Source organism: Balaenoptera borealis (assembly GCF_965194805.1).
Source record: "Balaenoptera borealis genome assembly, chromosome: X".
NCBI classification, from domain to species: domain Eukaryota; kingdom Metazoa; phylum Chordata; class Mammalia; order Artiodactyla; family Balaenopteridae; genus Balaenoptera; species Balaenoptera borealis.
Genome location: NC_138881.1, coordinates 83,191,159 through 83,205,933, shown reverse-complemented (window position 1 = coordinate 83,205,933; position 14,775 = coordinate 83,191,159). Strand labels below are relative to the sequence as shown.

General features: G+C 35.0%; 1 protein-coding gene across 6 annotated transcripts in view; it reads right to left on the bottom strand.

Annotated features, from left to right (window-relative positions):
- Positions 1 to 14,775, bottom strand: part of DIAPH2 (diaphanous related formin 2) — an 860,940-nt gene that overhangs the window by 294,193 nt on the left and 551,972 nt on the right. For all 6 annotated transcript variants that reach the window (XM_082377063.1, XM_082377062.1, XM_082377061.1 and 3 more), the window contains one exon: positions 7,556 to 7,680. In XM_082377063.1, the coding sequence (XP_082233189.1) occupies positions 7,556 to 7,680 (125 nt within the window). The remainder of the gene's footprint in view (positions 1 to 7,555; positions 7,681 to 14,775) is intronic.

Below are 14,775 nucleotides of genomic sequence, written 5' to 3'. Positions count from 1 at the left end.
GACAAGGTAGTAGGTAATTATCCTATTTTCCCTTTGCAACACAAAGGACAGTATCATTACATGTTTATTAAACATATTGACTTGCTTTCTTGAATTTTTTTGTTTTCACTTCCCATACCTCAAAGTTTAAAACCAGAAGGAAGGAACAGGGAACGTTCAATGAAAAGCTAAGTTTACTTGCTATAATTTTCAAAAGTTATATCTCAGAGAGCCTAACTAGAAATAACTGAACAGACATCTAATATAGAAAAAGACACTGATGTATTTACCTACATTTCTCAAATAATACCTGATTGAGATTTTGCTGCAAGAGTATATTTACTGACTAGTTATACTAACGTCACCATCATTGCCTATAAACTGTGTGTATTTAACACACTATGCGTGCCTTCAATAATTGAAAATAAAAGTTTTAGTAAATTTGAAATCAAAGCAAAAGGAAACAAACTCATATTCATTGCTACGATATCCAATTTAAGCTCTTGTGAATACCAAAATGGCTTTAAATCATATCTCTATCTATGTATAGATACATGTATATGCTACGTGTTTTCTAGTATACATGCATACACAAAACCATAACCACATTGGGTCATTTAGTTTTTCAAACTTCTTTTTTTTACATCATTTCTACTCAGTATGAATAAATCCCACAGAAAGGTTTTTAGTCTCTTAAAACTTAGCTTCTGGTAGGAATGAGAATTTGTAAGGTTGAGGGTATATTAACTCTTTCAGATGACTTATGTCCCATTTTATGTTCTGAAAAAGATGATTTCTCAGATGAGTCTCTAATGGCCTGGAAGCGTTTATGTACCCTTTAACCAAGCAGTATGTTCTTTTCTCACCATTAGCATCATGCATCAAATGTCCGTCAATTCCCTAAACAAAGTTTGAAAAATGGAGCTCATGGTAATTTCAGGCTGAAGTTCAAACAAGCAAGACTCTTCAAATAAAAAATTTTTGAACTGACTGATCTGAAAAAACATATGCTCCATTGAGACAGTTTCTTAGAATGCGATTTCTAAGAGCTAAAGAGATAATTCTTAATACCTGCATTTAAAATCAAAACGTATAAAGGAATAACAGTGGAAACATGTTATACCCCTTTCTTTTGTCAAACTGAAGTTATGCCAGGATCACAAGCTAATATTTTCTATTTACTTGCCAGAATGTTGTTTAACATTAATCATTACGCAATGACCTCTAACATATTAAATAAACATTTATTAAGACAACTTTCGGGCTTCCCTGGTGATGCAGTGGTTGAGAATCTGCCTGCCAATGCAGGGGACACGGGTTCGAGCCCTGGTCTGGGAAGATCCCACATGCCGTGGAGCAACTGCGCCCGTGAGCCACAATTACTGAGCCTGCGCGTCTGGAGCCTGTGCTCCGCAACAAGAGAGGCCGCGATAGTGAGAGGCCAGCGCACTGCGATGAAGAGTGGCCCCCACTTGCCACAACTAGAGAAAGCCCTCGCACAGAAACGAAGACCCAACACAGCCATAAATAAATAAATAAATAAATAAATAAATACATACATACATACATAAAATTAAAAAAAAAAAAAGGACAACTTTCTATAAAGCATTGTGCTAGGCTTGTTGTACTCAAAGATGAATAAGGATCTCTATCTCAAAAGATTTTATAACCCAGTGTTCAAAACACACATGCACATAAGCAGAGTACAGGCAAGTCAGCCAGTACAATAATCAAAATATTAAAATGTTATGAGAACACAGGGGACAAGGAAATTAATTTTGATTGCTATGATTAAGGAAGACTTTGTGGAAGATATGAGCAGCTAATTTTTAAATTAGTTTACAAACCTTTCAAAAAGAAATTTTTTTTCTTCTGAAGCAACCCATAATTTCACAGTGAACAACTGTGGAATTCATCTCAGATTTACAAAGCTTTCTGACCCTAGAGGCAGCACGACACCATGGTTACAAGCACAAGGCTTGGAGTCTGAAGGACCAAGACTTACTTGAATCCTGGCCCTCATTAACCAGACTTGTAACATACATGATCTCACACACGTGTTTGAACCTTTGAACCTCTATAGCCTCAATTCTCACATATTTGAAATGGGGTTAATCATAGTACTTCCCCTATAGTATTGCATTGGAGATCACTTGAGATTATACAGACACCTATATATTCTTAGCACTTGTGACGGGCACATGACATTCACTAAACAGTTGCTATTATTACTATTTTATTATCATTTTTATTTTTATTATTATAGATGATCATACCTTCTATTGCAAATCAATGCACAAATAATGGAAGTTAAAAAAAAATAAAACTTGCTTTCACTGCAGAGGGCCTGGGTTCAATCCCTGGTCGGGGAACTAAGATCCTACAAAGCATGCACAGCGGCCAAAAAAAAAAAACTTCCAATACCATTCTGAAGAGTGTATATTTCAAAGAATGCTAACAATCTTCCTTTTTTAAAAAAGCAATATTTTCCCCCATGTGATTTTCTAAAACAATTTGCTTTTCAATGTATGCATTTTCTCTATTACTGCTCCCATGCTCACTGTCTCTTTTCTTCCTTCCTTCCTTCCCTTTCCTTTCCATTCCTTTCCTTTCCTTCTTTCTCCTCCCTCCCTCCCTTCCTTCCTTCCTCCCTCCCTTCCTTCCTTCAATCCTGGACCCTCTCTCCCTGAGCAGTCTCATTTAAAAATGTTTTGCTTTGAACTTCCTAATTTTCTGAGTTTGAGACCAGCAGGCAATTAAAGGTAATGAGAGGGAGTCCAAGCCACTAAACTTCCCTCCAGTCGAACCTAAACCTCTCGATTTTTCAGGAGCTAGAAAACAGCCTGGATTAGTACATTCATACCAGAGAGAAAAAAAACCCAAAAAACAAAAAACCTTGCTCTTGAGGTTTCTGTTTTGTTTTTGTTTTGTCTCTTTTTTATATGGCATGTTCTCAAAGGTGATTAATATTACTGAGGTTGAACACTAACCCTGTGAGTTTTTCGTCTTTTCAAAAATTATTCACTTAATAAAGAACAGTGGGAGAAAAATCAACGTAATTGCAGTGCAGTAGAGACCCCGAATCTGTTCTGAATTGTCTGGTCAGGGCAATGTGCTTCCTCCGGAACTTGATTTTTAACCACTTCAAATGACTCTCCCTCCCACTATGAGAAACTCCCAGGTGTTGACAGTTAGCTACAGGGTGTTAATGTCATTAACTTTCTGTCAGCTCCTTTTGTCAATGTGTTAATGGTGCCCCTGATGCTCAGTCCTCCCTGCCCTCCAGTTGGTGAAATGATTTAGCTAGCAGTCAATCAAAAAGCTAAGCTGATTTGGGGCAACAGACAGCTCTGCCATTGACAAAATCTATGTAAGTAAATGTAAGAAATTTGTCAACAGGATATAAGCAGTAAGGTCAACACTGTGGATAACGTGTTTTTTAGACAGTTTAAGATGTTAAGAATGGACCACAACGCATATTCTAAAGTCTAAGAAGCCCTCTTTTAAGAATGGTTTTTCCCGTTGGAAAAAGCAAGGAGCAGTAAGTAAAAGTGATGCTTAGATTTAAAAGAAAGAAAGAAAAACTGTTTCATAGTCACATGATTGGTCAAAAGACAAAAGCTGAAAAAATCAGAATCCACATATAATGTCAAGTCCATGAGAACAAGCCTCAGGGAATTCCCTGGTGGTCCAGTGGTTAGGACTCCTCATTTTTCACTGCCTAGGACCCAGGTTCAATTCCTGGTCAAGGAACTAGGATCCCACAAGGCACGTGGTGTGGCCAAAACAAAACAAAACAAAAAACAAGAATGAGCCTCAGGATTGGCAGGCAGACCACTCACAGTGCTACCTCTCACCCCTCCTTAGCACGGGTTATTTTTCAAAACTTTGAAACCGGATGTGGTTCTGAACCTCACCCTACCAATTTTTGCAATAGGTGCCAAACACAGACAGAGACTACAGAATTCCTGGTAACCTTAAAAGATAAAAAGAGATGACCCCTCGAAATTAATGAATTTAAAACAATGGGGCTATGACAAATAACTTTATGGGTTGTTATCCTGAGACAATTTGAGCTCACTACAATGACAAAGGGACAACTGTGATCAATTTCATCACCAGATATGGAAAATACTCTTCATTTAATGAATAGGACCATTTTTTTAAAAGCTTAAGTATGTAAAATTAGGCAGTGTCTGATACATAGTAAATATTCAATTAATGAGTGAATATTATCATTTTTATAACTTACCAAAAAAGGAATATAGGTTCTATTTGAATTCACTGTACAAACAATTGAACTTAAAACTTCTCCAATATTATTATGATGAGCATACGGGCATGAAGAATTTTGCTTTTTAAAAAAATCAGAATAATAGCAAATTCCCACACATGGTATCCAGATTTTTGAACCATGTGTGTTTCAATACATATGGTGCTATTGTATCCATTATAGACCATCCCCTTTCATCCTAGAACCTCTCTACTATGATTTATGAGAGAAATTTCTCCATTTCTCCCTGTTTTGTAGTCTTACAAAATTAATCTTGCTTATTTTACTCTTTCCATTTTTTTTTTTTTTTGAGTTGGAACAAGCAACCAATTTGGGGTAGAGAAAGGGAAGCAGAGGTGACAAGCTTCATTCAAAAGCCACTGACTCTTGCTTAGGAGGCAGGAAGTAGCCTGGGCCACTCCATTCATAGGAGAGGTATCATTCTCTTTTTTTTGGTTAATTTTTTTGACATTTACTTTTAAAAGGTGTGGATTATCTTTTCTAAAACTGACTACACTTTACATGCTCTGAAAAGGTGATTCAATGTGACTCAAGTTCCTGTGAAGATTTATATGAAGAAAAGTTTTATAACTACAAGCACAGCCTACTACTCTTTCAACAATATCCCCTTTGATGTGTTAAGTCAAAGTAGGATCTTGGACCAGATGATCTCCATTGTCTCTATAGCTATAATATTCTGTGATTCAATATACACCTACTGAGCGCCTTCATGTTGCTAGGTGCTGTGCATTGGGATGGGCATATAGAAATTAACACACTAGACCTGATCTTGGCCACTGGGCCAGCAAGACAGAGAAGCAGGTAAATGCCAGACTGTCAGCAACTTGTGGTCAAATTTTCTATCTCGTGCACTGTTGTATTTCCATGGCCTGTCAATGCCGAGCATATTATGAGTTCAATCAATACTGTGAAAGAGTAAGGGTGAACACAGGATGCTATGGGACTTAGCCCAACCTGGAGATTTGGTGAAGATTCAACCTGCATATTCACTTGCCCTTGGCCATCATGCCACTGCTGCTAACTATAGCACCGATGCCCTTCTGAAAGCCCAGAGGAGTGGCGCTGCTATTCAGTTTTTGAACTCACAGTCCTTATAGAGAGATTACTGTTTAAGTAGGTAAGGTTACTTTCAAGGGGAAACTACCCCCATACTTGTGCCCATAGTTATTCAATTTAAAAGGCCAGTGCCTGAAGCAAAAGAATTTATTGGCAGGGGACAGAAACATTGGAAAGATCATCCAGTACAAAGAATCCTATACTAGAAATAGGATCAGGGCTCTAATTTTAAAACAGAATCAAGTATCCCACAAGAAAATATCCCTCTCTTTTGGAATTGCCGGAAGAGTAGAAAAAATATTAAGAAGGCACCAGAATTCATATAACATATATACATATGATGATTAAACATTTTGTTTGCCATTTTCTAGAAGATACAATCTCTCAGTGGGTGTCCAAAGAGTCTTCCGAAGCAAGAATAATTTGAGCTACAGTTCTATCATTGTAATTTATTAATTTGGAGTTTTTAGCCAACTCAACACAATAGTCTAACTTTTTCTCTAAAATAAATTGCTGTGTATTTTATTTTGCTTTTTTAAATATGATACGCAAAGTAACAGCCCCATACATTTTAATACAGTTTTCAATCCCCTTGTGGACAAACAGTCACACTTTAGTGTCACTTAAATGAAGAATAACCATTCATCTGTAACTTACAGATACAGAAGGCTCTGGATTTTCATTTTAAAGCGCTTAATTACCTGCATAAAGAGAGAAATAAAATAGAGTCCAGGCCAAGTTCATGAGGGTTTGAAATTACTTTTCTTTTTCTAAATGAGCAACAAAGACCCCTCAATGTTGTATGCTGTCGTGTGGCCACAAGCCAACTGTAGAAGAAAATGTTAAAAAGAACAAGGGAATCAGGAATTAAATTCAAATATGTGAGGCAAGAATCAAAATCAAAAGTTGAAAAATGTAGGTGGTGCTTCCAGCCACAGGACAATATAACAAATTTGAAAGAAAAATCTAATCAGCAACAAAGTTAAATATTCACATTAAATATCCTGATGTGGACAGTTATGTAATCCAAGGTTATTTTTGAGGATTTCCTGCCTCCAGTCACCCACAAACTTATGTTCCCAATATTCCGATTTATATAACTACTCACCATCACTAAAGGACCACACAAAATACAGTATTAATTCATGAACCAAAAGAGTGAAAATTAAAAAAAAATTTTTTTTCACATAAACCTAAATTGCCATTCTCAAGTAATTCAAGTTCAGGACCATAACTTCCAAGTTGGGCAGGAAAGAAAGCATATCAGAGAAGAAAAAGGCAATAGATTTAACCTTGAAACAAGGTGACTGCCATATAGTTGTTGAAGGAATTTACTTATTATCAGATAAAGAATTTACAGTATTTATTCCCTCTTGAGATATAAAATGGTGAATAAGTCTGCAGTTCAAGATATTTATTTAAACCCAGAAGAGTAGGATATGGCTTTAACTTTTGAAAACCAAAATAGAAAAAAAAAAAAAAAAAATCAGCTCTAATGTAGTTTATCTTTAGACACCAGATTTAACATTAAACAATTCAAGCTAAATATCATTTCTCAAGTTTTCCTTTCATATATTTCTGTAATTTATATGAATATACTATATGTAAAATAGGGATTTAAAAACATTTAGGTAGCAGGCAATGCCTAACGTTATACAGATAGCTATTACAATTTACTTAAATACATAATCTACTGATCAATTAATCTATCCGTCCATGCATGCATCCATTTTATTCTTCATAACCTTTCAGTCTACTGATACCAGTTATCCTCTGATTGCCCTTGAAAATGCACATATCGCCTCAGAAAATACCTGCACACACACACACAAAGAAAAAAAGAAAAAAAACCTCTGAGCAAAAAAATTCTTCTGTTGGTCATTTCCTTTAAACAATAAGGAGACTCTTTGTTTTGTTTTAGGTCACATCAAGCCTCAAAAGACTTACCTTGCATATCTTGTAGGCCTTCAAATGAAATTCGTCTTTGAGAAATGGCATTTTTTCTTATATAATTGTTCCCTTGCCTACTCTACGATTCAAAACGTCATGAACTAAAATTTATGCTGGTAATATAAAAACAGCCTATATACAAATTCATCCAAACTGTGAAGAGAATGGTAAGTTTAGAACTAACCACAAGGTAAATAGGTATATGGACAGACAGACAGACAGACACACACACAGAAACTAACAAATAAACAAAGTGCTTAAATAAATAAAGGATATCGTCAGCTTTTCCACAAACTTATCACGTTGATTTTCTATTTTGGGGAATTGCTTGATGTCACGTTCCAGGTGAACAATGTGTTGTTCCATCGCTGCAAGGTTGCTCTTGAGAATTTGAGCTGAAACTAAAGAACAACGTGCAAAGTGTTTAGAACATTTCTTTTACAACTAAAAGAAAACAGTATCAGTTCAAGTATTTTTTTAATGTGGAGAATAGTTTCATGAAATCAACTCACATTTTTCTGAATTACTACTCATAAAAATTCTACTCTCCATGAAATAAGTGAAAATGTGTAATATAATATACCAAATCATCATGTTTAATATGGCAACGTCATCATTTTATTCAGCCATTGGCTCAAATGAATCCATTTCTATTTAAATTTATTGATGGAATTCCTAATATTTCATTCTTTAAAATCTAATTTGAAGATTAAAGAGAAACTAAGGTTCAAAGAGATCCTATCTTATTAACGCATGTTCTTGGCTATATAAATGATTTAAAGTTAAATTACATAAAAGGATCAAATATTTTTCTCTTGTTGAAAGATCTTGATTTTTATAAACCAATATCTATGGTAAAAGTTCCTGACTTTAGTACTTTTCATACTCATAGAGAAATGATAAATAACTGTTCATACAGAGAATTTAGAGCAAACCAGAGCGAACATGTGTGTGCATACACACCCACAAAGCTTCAGTGAGCCCTCAAACACTATCGTTAGTTGCTTTAATTACCCCTAACATTCTCCGCACTTTTCTTTTTCTCTCCTCATTGACAACCAATAATTTTAAGTATTGTATTCAAACTACTCTTAAATACGTGCACACTTTCCAGATCTCTCACGATGCTTTCTTTTCACAGAGGTACTTTTTTTTTAAGCTTACACTATTTTATAGATACTCTATTACTTTATGACTGCCAATTATGTATGAGGACACTTCTATCAATATCAATGGCATTTGGCAGAGTTCTAGTTGAAAAGGCAAGGTAACTATTAGAATTTGATAGGTAGCCCGTGACATTGATTTTTAAATCCAGGTCTCTGAAACACAGTTCTTTTCATTAAAGGACCATGAAACAGAAATAGAATAATATTACAATTCTTTTTTTTAAAAGTAAATTTCAGTCTCATTCAGAGGCATATCAGAATTACAATGAAAAATTCAAGAGACTGACAAAAATCAACCCCCTGGCAAATTTCAGCCGAAATCTTCTGATACAAATTCATCACGCCGACACGTACACCTTTATAACTCAATGAGGAGAAATTGCTTAAATGTACCTGGAAGTTCAAGAGACTGAAAATCAAACACCAACACTAAAGACAAATTATTTTTTTTTCCTATTACTCTGTCAGTTCAAATAGCTATGTCCAATTTAGTTCCATTTGTTTAGATCTGACAAGCTTGGAAATTATTCTTTATTGGAGAAGTCGAAGAGAGTTTTGTCCTGCCAAAAATGTGCTAATGGCTCAGCAATCATTGCTTGCTTTATTTAAAGGATGAGTTTGCTGTGGAGGTAACCATTCTCTCTGACTTTAAAGCTGAACTTTTTCACTTGGGTTTTTCCAGGAGATTCTTGCTAATTATTCAAAGGGTTTCTCCTTTCCCACTTGCTTGACTGAAAAACTGAAGATATGAAGTTGACAAGTTGTTTATGTCATATAGGCTACACAGAAGAAATAAACTCATGGCAACTTTCTGCAATAAACAAAATGTGCCCATAGGCAAGGTTTAAGTCACAATAGTAATCCTCCTGCTAAAAGCAATAGTAATTCCAGTAGTAAAAAAGGGGGTGATCATGAAGATTCTTCTGATTGTTCAACAGAGTAACAGCCTAATCAAGTTGCTATGCACACAAAAGTCTAGATAACTCAAATAACGAGACATTCTTTTTAATCCACTAAAATTGCTTTTACCCTAAAGTTGAATTTTGAATAAAACAATGTTTTCTAGACATCTATCCTCCTCAATTTCACCTGTCAAATCCTTAGTCCTCGGTAAATCCCTCTAGAGCTCTAGCCCAAATTCTCTACCATTTATAGACACTTCTATTTGTTTAAGTGATCTTCCACATACCACCTTCTGCTGCAAGTGAGAATTTTTTTTCGTTTTTTGTATATAGAGTCTCTGCTGTAAAACCTCACGCTACTTAATGGTAAGATCCCTACCTAGTACTTGGCTTTTCCCTCAGTACTTATCACACATGATACTCAATAAATGTTTGTTGAATGAATATGTATATTTCAAGAAATTTTGATTCAGATTTAAATGTTTGCCCACTGCTGCAACTGGATGTGCATGTAGAAGTTAGATACAACTGAAGTGATTGGAAGTTAGCATATCAATTATTATGTGAGTATGAAAAGGAAGCAGGAAGTTGAAGGAGATGCTTAAACAAAGGGGAAAGTGAGAAACAGAGATAAGGAAGAGAAGTAAGGGACACCTTTTCTTTTTTTCAGCTTCTCTATTCTCCCTCTCTAATAATTTATTAACATTATGAATGAACGAAAGAAAATAAAGTACTGGAGATGTAAGAATCCAAGGATGTTAGCCCACATGCAAACTTATGGCTGCATTAAAAGTGCCCTGCACTTGTTTAACACTTTGTTGTCACCATTTTGAAAGTCTTAGTAATTTTTTAAATGGGGCTCTGCAATTTCATTTTGTGCTAGGTCCCCCTAAACATGTAGTCAGTCCTGGTCTCCATGTAAGACAAATAAAGTAACTCCAACTTGGAAGAGTTGGTTAAAGGGGCTGGGAATTTCACCTGCTGGCTCCTTCTCATTTCTTATTCTCTCATTGGTGGAATTCTATTTCAAGGGGTGTTAATCTACGGTGTTGCATAAACTAGACCCACAACAGGGGTTTCACTCTATCCCTAAGTGGCTTACTTCGTTTTTGACAGTTGATATAATTAGAAAAATTTTATTTGCTTATAATCGAAACCAGCCTACCTGAACTCTTCTTACCCATTAGTCCTCATTTTGCCTTAAATCAACACTGCTCAAGTCTACTCCCTATTTTACAGGAAAGGTGTCACTTGCATCTTCCTAATCTGCCCAGCTTACAAACACCCGGTTCCTTCAACTAGTCCTCCTAAGGCATAAGGGTTAGTCATTACTTATGCTCCTAAGTAATAACTAACACTTACTGAGTAGTTACTATGTGCTAGATATTATTTTAAGTAGTTTTATGTATTAACTTATTTAACTCTCACAAAAACTCTATGAGGTATATACTACTCTCAAGAAGGGGTATAGTATGAGCTAAATGATGTCTTGTCAGGAAATTGTAAATGTAAAGCAGTGTCTCTAGTTCTGGAAGGCCAACAACTTGAAATAAAATCTGGGAAAGGGGGTGGAGGGATGGATAAATTAGAAGGTTGGGATTAACATATACACACTACTATATATAAAATAGATCACCAACAAAGACCTACTGTATAGCACAGGGAACTATACTCAGTATCTTGTAATAACCTATAAGGGAAAAGAACCTGAAAAAGTATATATATATATATATATGTGTCTGTGTGTGTGTGTGTGTAACTGAATCGCTGTGCTCTACATCTGAAACTAACACGATATTGTAAATCAACTATACTTCAATTAAAAAAATTTTTTTTAAATCTGTACCCATTGGCACAAGGGTATGTCACCTATACTTGGGGACAGGAGTCAGGGTCGACCTAGATTCTAACCTCTACCATATCCACTAATAGTTGGGTTACTTTGAGCCAGTCGCTTAGCCTCTCTGGGTCTTCATTTCCCAATTTGCAAAATAAAGATAATAATACCTTCCTTAAATGGTAGCCATTCAAGTTAAATAATTTGATTAATATAAAGTTTCTATCATTATAACAAGTACATAATAGGTAATCTATAAATATTCGTTTCATATTCTACTATCCTTCCCACTATATTCTACCTTCCAACAGACAAATTCCTACTGTAAACGTGCCACCGAAAACTAAACAACAATTTAGATGTAATCTGAACAAAAAAAGCAGTCATTCCCTACCTGCTACCTCACTGCGGCCTGATTTAATATCGGTCTTCTTTCTAATCAAGGGAACTAAACTTAGATTGGGTTCTCTGTTTGTAGGTTTTACAGGGTACATGGAACTTAACGCCTGGGAGGCAGTGACAGTTATACTAATGAACAGCCAATTTGTTAGAGATACTAGCAAGTTCCAAATTTAAAGAATATTTCTGGAAATTAAAATCTGCGCAGTAGTATTTCTCTGGAGACATTTACAAGTTAGTTACTTTGCTTCTCTAGACATGTCTAAATCATAAGAGATTTTTTGTAAGTGTTATAAAGAATTAACATGTGTTTACCTGCCTGATTATTTGCCTTGAATACACTTGTTTCAATCTTAAGAGTTAGGAGACAATTTGATTATGTAACTAGTTAGATCCTAGCCTACATTTCTTCTAATATGTCTTCAGGGTGTGTGTGTGCGTGCGTGCGTGCATGTGTGTGTGTGTGTGAAAGAGGGAGAGAAAGAAAGACAGAAATATATATATATAATATATATATTATATATATATATATATATATATATATTTTTTTTTTTTTTACTGGAGGTGGTAGGCAGATGTAGGGCAGCTGGATTTCTAAGAACATTTAAATCCCAGAGTGGGTTAGAAATGCTTGTCTACTGCATAGCCCCCACCTCAGGGTTTATTTTTGTGCCTGTCATTATATTAGTTCACTAATATAAATTAAGGAGTCTTTAGTGATAGGGCAAACATTTTCTATCTGAGTGAATTTCCACTACAAGCATTTTCAATGACTGATTAGTCAGTCTGGTGGCACTTTAACTTTTTTCACTAATTTCATTTTTTACATCTGCTACTGAATTACTGAATCTGAATTATAACACTAAAAAATTAAATTATAGCTATCAGGTTCTTTATTATAGCTTTCTTCCTTATACTCCATAAATAACCTTTTAAGCTCAGTACACTCTCTCGAGTTATACGTAGGGAGAAACCTTCCCCACGAATCTTATTTATCTGCTTACTTCAGTTGAAAAATATACATATAGTACTTCTTTGCTGGCTTCAAGCAAATATATGAGAGAATATATTGTCATTCAAAACATTTGAAATGACAGACTTGCTCCAATTCATAATTTGAAGAAAAGTAAAGTGTAAGAAAAATATTTTAAGTGAGATTTTTATATGGAAAGACTCTTCAATGACATAGTACCTAAGAGAACTGATATGCATTTAAGGAAAAAAAAAAAAATCACAGTACTCTGGTGACATTCTCTAGACCATGTGCAGAATGTGTAATTTTATGTAAATATAAAAGCTTTTCCAGCAACTTGAGGAATTTTTTTCTCTGAATTAAATATTTCTATTAATTTTACCCATTGACAAAGTAACCCAGCACTTCTTAACATCTTTGCTCTAAGAAAGGCCAGGTAACAATTTACTCTTGCAAGTCTGTATGTGAATAGGCCCCAACCTGATTATAAGCACCCTGTAATTTTCTTTAACTAAATGTATTTAGTTGAAGAATTACTATCAGCCGAGTGGCATAACATTAAAGTGACTCATCCAGAAAGCACATGTAAAAAAGAAAAGGACATTACAAGCAGCCCAAACAATAGGCACAGTTGTATTCTTTCTCAAGTACATTTATAAGTTAATAGTTTCATTTTATATGAATGCTATACATGGAAATGAAGCAAATATGTTTATACAATAAAAATAGCAAAGGCTCATCCAGCACTGTGGGCTTCTCAGGCCTTTAAAGAAAATAAGTGATAAATGGCACCCAAATAAGAAATTCCTCTAATTAAAAAAAAAATCTGTTAGAGAATGACTCATCCTTAGGAGAAAAAAAAATTGTTAAAAAGTCACCTTAACAGAAAACACAACTTAACTAGAGTCCTTACTAAATGAAATTTAAAAACGTATGTCCTCAATGTGTGCTCACAAGAGCCATCCATCACTTGCCCCTGGAACATGTGCCTTTGGGTATAAGGTGCAGTTTTTCTCAATTGGATCCATAATACGGCCTGAACTGATGCTGAGAGCAGAGGAACATCCATAACAAAACACGAAAACTACTCTATAAACAATATACATGTTTAACTCGAAAAACTTCACTAAGTATATTTCACTGTCTGGGTTCATACATTTGTACGAGATCTCAGCCTGTAAACCTCAGTCTGAATGCATTTTTTTAAAAGAAAAAAGTGGAGACTTCTAACAAAAAGAAAAGACAAAACAAACAAACAACCTTGCTAATAACTATGGAAGTTACGGTGAAAGGATAGCCGGGGTAAAGGAGGAGAGAAGAAAAGTTTAAAACCCTCTGAATCATGATTTGCAACCCAAAATTCTGTAGCCTGACTACCGACCCACTAGCACTGGACAGCCAAGCTGCCAGTGAATCATCGAGTTCTTTCACCTGCTGTCTCTTCGCCAACTGTTACTCTGCCTGCAGCAAATAGTATGTGTGAATTTTTAAATCAAAGACTAAAAAACAAACTAAAATCTCTTACTCTTGTTGACAGTCTTAGCTCAAGGCCAGGACTGGGAAGTACAGGTGCAAGCCGAAGCTTCTATAAAGCAATGCTAGATGTAGTCTTGTTGGAATAGTTTGTTCTCATTATGAAGAATCTTTTTTAAAGCTCATTTGTTTTTCTTATAGTAAAAGATCTCTCACTCACCCTCATCTCAAACTGGAATAATTTTAATGGGTCAAGTCATGTCTTTATTGAGTTGAGGCTGGGCTATACTGACTTGTCCTCCCTTGGAGATTTTATGTAAGTGGCTGGAATGGTATTCTCCTTAGCAAAAAAGCTTGCCAGAACCTTCAGATATTGATAAATCCTTTATGGCAATCCTATATAAAAGTCTTCACTTGTCAAGTCTATGTAATGCATTCTTCTTTTGCTTGTAATCAGAACACAAGTGGTAAAAAGGACCCTTATGAAAGGAGGCTACTTAATATTACCTATAACAGGAGGCCTTAAAACTAAATTAGTGAAATTATGGAAAAATATGTAAAATGTAGACTCGTTGACTAAAGACTAGAAAGGAAAACAATCTTACAAAATCTGAAATTACATCTTTGTAAAATTTGGAATTTTGAGTCTATGTTTATGTATGCATTTAGTTTTGAGCTATAATAATTACTGAAAAAAAATCACAAAGAAAAAACATGTGAAAAACAACTATATTCAATGTTGC